This window comes from Ostrea edulis, chromosome 7 (assembly GCF_947568905.1).
Source record: "Ostrea edulis chromosome 7, xbOstEdul1.1, whole genome shotgun sequence".
In the NCBI taxonomy this organism is placed as follows: domain Eukaryota; kingdom Metazoa; phylum Mollusca; class Bivalvia; order Ostreida; family Ostreidae; genus Ostrea; species Ostrea edulis.
In genome coordinates this window covers 83467245-83478389 of record NC_079170.1, presented here as the reverse complement: position 1 = coordinate 83478389, position 11145 = coordinate 83467245, and the positions used below count along the sequence as shown (strand labels likewise).

The window sequence follows — 11145 nt, the reverse complement described above, 5'->3', positions numbered from 1 at the left end:
TAAAACTTTATTTGAATAAATAACATAAACAACACCGGCGGATTTGATCTCGGGATCTGCATGTCAGTAACCCGATTCCATAGCCACGGAGCTGCGCAGATATACTTCATCAACGCAATTGATACAGATTATTTTACTAATATTTTAATCACCATCTTTTGACGTAGTGTTATAAATCTTGACATAGGTAGTGATGCTTCTTAACTAACCGCTCGTTATTCAAAAGTGAGAATCACGGGTCTCACGGATATGATACATTGTATGAATGGAAGTCCCGTGTCGCAGCAAATGTTGGCACGTTAAAAGAAACATAACTATTTTGGCCTTGAGCACTAAGCATAAATGTAGGTCTAAATTTGTGGTCCTTCACGTAGCTAATGACGTCACAATATGAGTGGAAAATTATCGAAAGGACATAAACAAAATCTTCATTGGTTTTAAAGTTGTGTAAATATTACTTGTTTCCAAATAAACGACAAAACACTTTTAATTTCATATTTGCCATTTTGTTTTCCGCCTAATGAATTAAGTATTCATGCAGTATTTCATGTAACCACAGTAATTAAATATTTAGTGCTCAAACAATGGATTCAACTGTACATATGAATATTTTATCATTATTTTAGAATTAACAATCCATTATCTCTTAGCAATAAAATGGATATCATTTCAGTCATTCATTCCGTATTCAAGAGAATTTGCATTTCATTTCTAATCTTTTCTGTTATAATTTTTTCTTTTTTGTTATAAAATGACCCATCGTTGTATTGGTTTCTGTAGTATGAAAGGTGAAGATAACGACCAGTGATCAATCTCATAACTTCTATAAGCAATACAAAATAAAGAGTTGGGCAAACACGGACCCCTGGATATACTAGCAATCTTTGTCGACCGTTTGTACGTTTAATCGTTTTCTCACACTATAAATGTAGAAGCGTACCTTTCCATACTAGTATCCATATTAGGAAATACCTCTCTATTGAATGTTAAAGGTTACTCTAAAATGTGAAAATATATTTTGCTTACCTTGCAGATGTTACTAGTCAAAGATATCGAAAACACCTGTACAGAAAAAATTAACCTAGTCTGGCTGGCAGTGGTAGCTCCTCTCATTGTATCGACAAACGGTCTACTTACAACGGTAATGTTATATAAATATTGCATGTGCATGTAATTGAGGGTAACATTGAAATTTTTCACGCCAAGAAAACCATTATCAACCGAGGTGTAGCTGAGGTTGACAATGATATCTCGAGGGCTGAAAATTTCCCATGTTAACACCAACTACATGCAATCTTTGTTTTATCATACTGAATGTTATATAAACAGCAAAGCAGAAAAACTTACGTCTGTTGACATTTGATCAATCACCGTCATGCGATATTTCGTATATCGATGCGGCTATTCGCATTTATTGCAAACGCTCAAACGACGTTGTCTAACAATCTACGGCGAACCGTATGCGCATACATTTTACGCATTTGATCATCCGTTGTCAAGTATTGTTATCCGTTGCTGGATATTATCACCTTGAGCGCATGCTTTCTGTTCTCAGGGGGTAACAATGTGTTTTTCAAATGCGTCTTGCCCAATCAGATTCGAGTATTTTACATGAAAGTATAATAAAATATATTATCAGATAATCAGGAATTTGATTGATTGATTGATTGATTAATTGATTGTTTGTGTTAAGTCCCGTCGAAAACTTTTCACTCATATTGAGTCGTCACCAGCTGTAGATACAGCAAATCTAGACCTATGCTTAGCGCTCTGTAGGGTCATAGCAGGCAGGGTTCTTTAACGTACCAACGCCTGCCGCGACACGGGACCACCGTTTTTAAGGTCATATACCAAAGACCCGTATTTTCTCACATCTGGATGCCGAGGGTTTGGCGAAGGAGCAATCACTACGTATTGTTAATATCATATGTTTGACGCGGTCATGGCACGACCGAGGCTGGAACTCACGACCTCCCAGTTGCGAAGCGAACGCTCTAGCCCTGATTTACCACGAACTCTAATTGGTACGTACCTCAGATTGGGTTCACCTCAGTAATAACTTGGGAGGTTTATTCAGGATACCCCTCTTGAACTATTATAGTATTGCTGATATTTTTATCTACCAATCCGATTGCTCATATTAAAGCGTATAATCGCTACAGTTGTCTCCTTTGTAACAAGTAAAATGACAGACAGAAGGTTCAGGTAAGCGTAAAAGAGTTGAACAAAATGAGAATATATCTAATAGTCATTGAAGGGGTCATATAACACAGTCGACGTACACAGTTCATTGTGACGTCACATTTAGTTTCGATGTTTTGTCTTTCAAACTAAGCTATTATCAACAATAAATGAACGATAGTATGGGAAAACTTGTCTGGTTATTAAAAATGTTTTGGTACTTTCCAAACAGTTCATCGATTTCCTCGGCATTTGAAATACTGCAGTGACGGCGACATTTTTCCAGAGCTCTTTGGGTATTCCTTATCATTTTTCAGCTGCTGAAGAGTAAATGAGGAGAAAGTCATATGGAATATATCGTCGCTTCGTTATAATGCACATTTTGTATTTGTTGAAAGAGTAAACATTATATCGTGAAAACTGTTGTAGACATCTTGATTATTTGATAAGCCGTTATTGACTTTTGATTCGGTCTCCTCGTGACTACACGGACTTAGTCAGGTATTGTTTGGTTTGACCGAGGTTGTATACTTTCATATAAAATACTCGAATCTGATTGGCCAAGAAACGATTGAATGGCCATAATTTCTCCAAAGTAGTAAAAGGCATATCCCCCAAAGTGATATTATCTATCAACAGGAAACATTACCTGACAATGAATTCATACATTGTATGCATTGAATTGATGCGCAGACGGTTAGTCGTACGTATTCAAAGATGGGATCTGCAGTGCGTCATGGCGACATCTTGATTGAAAGCGTTTAAACAACTGGGACTGCCATGGACAGTTCAAAGAGGCTACTGACGTACTGCTTCTATGCATTTGGAAGTCCGTTCCTTTTCATTCCAACTATCTTGATTGAAAGCGTTAATCAAAGGAAGCACACGCTAATAGGCAGGCTCACTGGTATATTGGAACAGATATGTAACTATGGTAGAAAGTTACTTACGTTAGTATATACATTTCGAAGTAACATGCAAACTTTGGTTTAATTTCTTTATGTTATATGATTATTTCATTCTAGACGAAAATCAATTCAGGTGAGTATTTGTGCTTTGTTGATATATATGCAGGGGATGCTTACTCCCCATAGGCACGTGGTCCTACCTCTGGTGTGTCCAGGGGTCCGTGTTTGCCCAACTATCTTTTTTGTATTGCTTATAGCAGTTATAAGATTGATCACTGTTCGTTATTGTCACCTTTCATGATATAACAATTGCAGTATTTCCATCTCTTGGAAAGCATTTGATATTAATCTTGGTTCCGCCTTTGCTGACAATGGTCTCAGGGAAAATTTTCAAAGTTAACTCAACTTCATGTCTTATCTATATGAGATACATGTGATGCAATATAATATACATGAAATGTGAATATAACGAACAGTGATCAATTTCATAACTCCCATAAGCAATACAAAATAGATAGTTGGGCTGTAGCATTCTGTAATATGACGTAGTTGTTCATGTTATTGAATTCCTCTTTCTTATTTTGAAGGAAAATGAAAACCTCAGAGTTAGTCATTCAAAATACCAATCAACGTCTGAAACAGAAACAGTGACACCCCTCAACCAGACACAAATATCACACAAACCAACTGCCTCATTGTTGGCGGATCTAACAACATTTGATCCACATCAAGAAGACATAGATAGGATAGCAACACAGTTTGATACTCCAACACAAAAACGGCCTTCTTTACGAACACCGCCATCTCCTCCTGCAACGACAAGTCTTCTAAGACATCCCTTTACAAGCACATCACAGTCACCAACTTCTGTTACACCATATCTGTCATCACCTGGTCAAATCCTTCCTTATTCATCCTCAATAAGACGTACAGTGACTCCAGAAATTACGCCACCGCCATTGACAAGTACTTGGGGACTACAACCACTTCCTCCTGCCGTCGTAAGTCTTCGAAGCCAATCCTTATCAAACACATCACAAAATCCCCCTGCATCATTACCTGTACAAGTCCTTCCCTTTTTATCAGCAGTAGGAAGAACATTGACTCCAAAACCACTGATGATTCCTCCAGAAATTACACCACCACCACCACGAAGTACTTGGGGACCACAGCCATCCTTTTGCCCTCAATCAATTGGTTCTTTGTTTGGTGATTCTGATTGTCGTAACAAAGTGGTTGTAACACCTAACAATATACCAGAACGACCAGTGAGGACAGAATATTTCACACCGTATCCACTGCCACCACAAAGAACACCGAATCCACTGCCACCACAAAGAACACCGAATCCACTGTCGCCACAAAGAACACGGAAACCACTGCCACCACAACGAATACCGAATCCACTGTCGCCACAAGAAACACCGAATCCACTGCCGTCACAAAGAACACCATACCTATCGTCATCACAAAGTACATTACCATCATCTACACCATATCCACCACGAACCACTACACAATACCCATCACCATCAAATACACAATACGTACCATCAAAAACTACACCACCACCAACTACATCATACCCAAATATGCTACGTTGTCCTCTACCACCGGGTTCTCTGTTTGGTTATTCTGATTGCCATAAGAAAAAGCCTGTAGTACTTGACAATATATCAGAACGGCCAGTGAGGACAGAATATTTTACACCGTATAAACGGTCATCAACATCACTATACCCACTCCCATCAACTACACCGTATCCATCACCAACACCTACACTTCCAAGTTCATCATTATCAACTAATTCACCACTAAGTACACCATACTCATCACCGACTACATCAGTCTCATTAAAAAATATACCGTATATATCATTTCCAACACGACCATCTTATCCATTGATACTACAAAATGTCACCAAACCACCATTATCAACAATGTATACATCACTTTCAATAGTCATGTCTTATCCATCATCAATACCATTATTCATTACACGTCTTGCATCATTACCAAGTTCACAAAATTCCCCATCAAGAACACAAACTATATCACCAAGAATAAACTCATTATTAAGTAAACGGACTCTTTCACTGAGAGTAACGTTAGATTCAACATCAAATAAACAGACTCCATCACCGAGAGTAACGCCATTTCCGACTTCAATTAAACGGAATCCATCAACGACAGTAACCACAAATTCCACGATTAAAACGAGAGAACTAGGCATAAAGTACAAAGTATTTGATGAATATAAGGTATTGTATATTTAGATACATACATGATAAGCGTTGAGTTCATTTATTGTATGTGCATACGATATCATAAATACCATATCACGTGTAAAAATATAAACAGCTGATGACAGCGATTTCTTTTCAGAACTCATCAAGGGAAGTAATGTGCTTCAAACATTTCGTGTTCAGGAATGGTGACTGTCAATTCGTAAATACCAAAACCTTTATGAAGATCACAGCCATTCTTGTAATCAAACTGCATAGAGAACATGCAACTAGCAATCATATTTTTGACCGTTTTATTGTGTGGTTAAATATTTTGTTTATAAAGCATTTCTCATTGCCTAAATTAGCGGAAGTGAAAAGTATTACCATTTACCAACATGAGAATAGTTCAATGCTATATCGTGCAAATGTTGTCACTGTTGTATCTTCTAAAGTGGATCTCAAAGACTATATTTCAACATTAATTTCGGTTTTCCATGGTCGAAACTTATCAGAAGAAAACATGATAAAAGAAACAATGGTCACGCCCTCCTTTCACTGTTACTTCCATTTTCAATCTGCATCTGATTATTTGAATCATCCGGGGTTTACAAGGGTAAAGGAAACCAAATATAGCATTCACGGAAGATTCGAATATTTTACATGCACTTTTTCGAAAACAATATTTTGTCCAATGTTTATTCTCAACAAAAGTGAGGTATTTTTCAACGATAAGTACAAGCTGTGCCTGACGCACTTCAACGTATGTTTTGATTCGTTAGTCTATCACCAGGGAAATTCGATGCAGGTATGCATGGACGACTATTTTGCAATATTAGATAGGAATTTCAGGAAAACAGCGAGAAAAGATATTTGGATGTACAAATACACACCGGAAGGGGTGTTGTCTCTAGTGTTGATGTGTCTATCAGCTCTGTGTCTCATAATAACGCTCGTAATTTACTTCCTGTGTCCAGAACTACGAACCTTGCCAGGCAAAAGTAATATGTTTCTGTCGGCTTCACTGCTGTTTGCTCAATTAACGTTCCAATTTGGGATGACACAGAATGATTTCCCATTGCCGTGTAAACTGATAGGGCTTTTTATTCACTACTTTTGGTTGCTTAGTTTTTCCTGGATGAGTGCATGTTCAATTCAAATGTTTCTAAACTTTGGTCGCTTTACAACTGGGACTACCATGAACAGTTCAAAGAGACTGCTGAAGTACTGCTTCTATGCATTTGGAAGTCCGTTCCTTTTTATTTCAACTAACATCGTATATTCTTTGGTTTCATCAAGCGGAAAAGAATATGGTTATGGTCTGGATTTGTGCTATATATCATACCCGCTCATGATTTTCATCACTTTCACAGCACCGGCTTTTCTAGTGACGATAAATAATGTAGCATTGTTCGTTATCGTTTGCTGTCGTATTGGACGACATAGACAGTTACAGTCAGCAAGCTCCCAATTTAGTAGAAGTAAAGTCCTTGTAAAGTTGTCATGCTTGACTGGATGTCTATGGTTGGTTGGTTTTGTGAATCATTGGGTTAAACTGGATGTATTGCAATACGTATTTATAGTTTTAAATGCGTCTCAGGGTATTTTCATTATGGCGTCTTTTGTCTGCACTAAAAGAGTTTTCGCCATGTTGCAAAAGAGATGGCAATCGTTTTCTTCATGTTGCAAAATATACAGATAAAAATGCAAAAATGAATTGATTTGAATTATTTTCAAACAGGACGTTGTTTCCAAATTAATTTCAAATAAGAGTAAACCTTCCTTCATACTCCATCCTCACTATTTGGAAAACTAACAATGAGAGTCAATATCAGGAATCAACCATTAAAACATGGTGTAGTTCTACTACATACCCATGTAGTTTATTGGTGATAACATGTGCCTCGATACTGATTCTAACTACGGATAACTCCTTTTTTCCTGATCAAGATATAGGGCTCAGGGGGTGTAACTGGTCGACAGAGAATGCTTATCCATCTTCAGTACCTAATCCAGGGGGTCATTGTTTGCCCAACTCTCCAATTTGTCAGTATTTCGCAAATGCTATGGTCGTTATAACGATCTAGTTTGCCTATACAACCTATCATTGTGTCATACCGATTGTTAGATAGTTTTTGGCACACCGATTTCGACAACGGATGACTCCGTTTGCCTGATCAAGATATAGGGCTCACGGCGGATGTGACCGGACGACAGGGGATGCTTACTCCTCCTAAGCACCCAATCCCACCTCTTGTGTGTCCATGGGTCCGTGTTTGCCGAACTATCTATTTTGTATTGCTTTTATGAGTTATGAGATTGATCCCAATTCGTTATCTTCGCCTTTCTTTTATCTATCATTGCTCGTTATCTTTACCTGTTTATGTACCAGCTATCACGATTTGGTATATGAACTGCTATAGTGGTACATTGTAACGCTGTCCTCTGATACTTTCAATTTCGCATTTTGGTTTTTTTAAGGCTCTCTTCTGTACATAAAAAATTCCAATGCAGTAATACTTGAAAAGATGTGCTGTAATTCTCTCAATTGTGTACTACTCGATATGATGTACTCTAGTGCATGCAATACAGCATTGTAGTTGTTGTAATGTTGTATTTTAATCCCGGTAATGTTGTATTCAATGTATTGAAATGTTTGTAATTCTTGTAATTCATTGTAACATTTTTATTGTTATTAGTATAACAATATTAATTAAGGAACGTAGCTTCGTTGGGCTCGAGTAGACACGTGCCTACAGTTTTTGTTGGGATTTTTTCATATTCAAAACACATTTTTGTTCATAAATGTTTGCAAAAAATAGTATGTTCATATTACATTTCTAGTTTTTAAATTCGGATTATACTTGATACTTTTCTTTAGAGGGGTGGATGATATAAAATTGATTGTGAAAATTTATCATCCTATATGGCTTATCTGATAGATTGGATAGTTTGTACAATACTTCAATGTAATTTGCAGATGTGCATATTGTAGGGGCAGGAGGACCCAATTGTTGTCCTTAAAGTTGTAGTGGATCTGAGGGGTGGAAGTATAAAATAGTTTGTGAACTCTTCTCCTATGTAGTTTATCAGCTTTCATAATGTCTATGTTCCTGCTCGTGCTTTCTTCTCCATACCATGCAGTACATAAAGAGGAGGAGGCTTTCTTTGGTGGACTTCCAATTTAAGGAACAATGAAGACATTTGTTTTGTTTTCATAAAATAATCTCTACTTTAGTAATATGCAAGTAAAGTTTATAAAAAAGAAGTTCATTCAATTAATTACTAAATTTTTATCATAGTGATTTATGATTTTTACCTATAGATTTTTTAAGACTGTTATTTCATCTAAACTTATGCACAGGAAACTTCCAAATATTACGTTTGGAAAATTGAGTGCAATACAAGGTAGAGAGATAAGATATTCCATAAATAAATCAAGGTAAGTTTAAGGTGTCGGCATAATGTATGTAATTACATTGTAATACAATGTATTCAATTTTCAAATAAAATCATTCGCCGCAGGCATGCTTATGGATATTTCCGTACAATGAAGGGTGTTTATAAATAAATGCAGAGTTTACATCGCATTGTTTACTTTTTGATTGTATTACTTTTTGATGGTATAAATATACTTCATTGCGAAGCACATGTATATTATATGGGGTGGAAGTCACTCGCCCCTTTCTTCTGACAAAGAACATATCCTTAAGCTTATTATTTGAAAAGAAGAAAATAAATATACCAGCCATGTGACCTCTTCCCACATTTACTGATATGAACTTTGGATAAGTACTACTAAAATTGGTAATGTATTTAAGAATGTACTCTCGTGGTAATTTTACCGCGAGTGGGTCGCCATACTTTTTAAAGTCGTAAATCTGGGAATGCATGTATTTTTGTATGCACACAGTATAATATTAATATCTGTTTTTGTTTGTAAAGTAATGTTAATAAACTAATAAAAATTAATTAAAACATGACAATTTTTTACTTTTTTTCTCATTTTATGACATTCATAATGACGTTACGATTGTAAACAAACTCGAGCTCGAAGACGCACACTGTAGGATTTCACATTTAAAGTCTATTCTAAAGCAGTCCAGAAACATACATGGGCGATTCGTTAGAAGTAAACCGGTAGTTATAGATCAGGCTGCATCCAATATTCTCACAAGTGAGTGGCAGACAAAGAAAATTACAGACAAGCAGGCACAACCACACACATGGTGACACAGTACGTGTACTGTACATAGTGTCAGACGAGAGGGGAGAATGGAAAAATGTTAGCGATGTAGTACCCGAACCAGAGTTGCTGATATAGTGTTGAATGAATTTGTAAGTTTTTCAATATACAAGACAGTTTTTTTATGAAAATAAAATCAGTATATGCACCCAGGGGTGCATGAGCCGAGTTGCATGGGATACATTGTAAAGCCAGGAATGATGTAGTATATTTATAATTGTGAAGAACTAATTTCAGTTTTAAACTTTTCGAGTTACTGTCCAGAAACCATATTTGTCTGAAGTTTTCAATCTATATTCGGACACTGTGACTTTGACCTTTGTTCTCCAAAATCAATAGAGGCCTTACTTTGCTGGTATCCATCAATCTATCCAAGTTTCATTTGATTCAAATTAAAAAATTTCGAGTTATCCTCCGGAATCCAATTTTTTTGGAATTTTAAATCTATTTTCGGTCACTGTGACCTTGACCTTTGACCTATTTTCTCCAAAATCAATAGGAGTCTTCCTTAACTGGTACACAACCATATCTTAAAATATCATTTGATTCGGATTTAAACTTTCGGAGTTATCATCCAGAAACAAAATATTTCTGAAATTTTAATTCTATATTCGGTCACTGTGACCTTGACCTTTGACTTTTTTTCTCCAACATTAATAGGGGTCTTCCTGACATGGTACCCAACTATATATCAAAGTTTCATTTGATTCGGATTTAAACTTTCGGAGTTATCATCCGGAAACCAAATTTTTCTGAAATTTTCATTCTATATTCGGTCACTGTGACCTTGACCTTTGACCTATTTTCTCCAAAATCAATAGGGTCTTCCTTACCTGGTACCCAACAATATATTAAAGTTTCATTTGATTCGGATTTAAACTTTCGGAGTTAGTATCCGGAAATAAAATATTTTTGAAATTTTCATTCTATTTTCGCTCACTGTGGCCTTGACCTATTACTTTTTTTCTCCAAAATCAATAGGGGTCTTCCTTGTCTGGTACCCAACAATATATTAAAGTTTCATTTGATTAGATTGTAAACTTTTCGAGTTATCATCCGGAAACCAATTGTTGACGCCCACCCGCCGGCATCACCAAACCAATAGCCGAGTTCAACTTCGTTGCAACTCGGCTAAAAATCTTCAAACTAATAGATGCAAGGCGAAGATAACGAACAGTGATCAATCTCATAACTCCTATAAGCAATACTAATAGATAGTTGGGCAAACACGGACTCCTGGACACACCAGGGGTGGGATCAGGTGCCTACGAGGAGGAAGCATCCCCTATTGACCGGTCACACCCACCATTATGGAACGCCGTTTCTGCCTTATAGTGTAAATCAGCCTTACGTTATGTCGATACATCTTTATATTATGTGGTTACATCATTACGTTATGTCGATACCTCTTTATTTTATGTGGTTACATCATTACGTTATGTGGTTACATCATTACGTTATGTGGTTACATCATTATGTTATGTGGTTACATCATTACGTTATGTGGTTACATCATTATGTTATGTGGTTACATCATTATGTTATGTGGTTACATCATTACGTTATGTGGTTACATCATTACGTT

At 36.5% G+C, this 11145-nt stretch overlaps 1 protein-coding gene across 1 annotated transcript; it reads left to right on the top strand.

Annotated features, from left to right (window-relative positions):
* Positions 1 to 2185: 2185 nt before the first annotated feature.
* LOC125654643 (uncharacterized) lies at positions 2186 to 9304 on the top strand. The gene is made up of 4 exons (XM_048884635.2): positions 2186 to 2205; positions 3207 to 3222; positions 3677 to 5350; positions 5475 to 9304. Exons 1-4 carry the CDS (start codon positions 2186 to 2188, stop codon positions 7014 to 7016), a joined length of 3252 nt encoding a protein of 1083 aa, XP_048740592.2. The 3' UTR covers positions 7017 to 9304.
* Positions 9305 to 11145: the final 1841 nt, after the last annotated feature.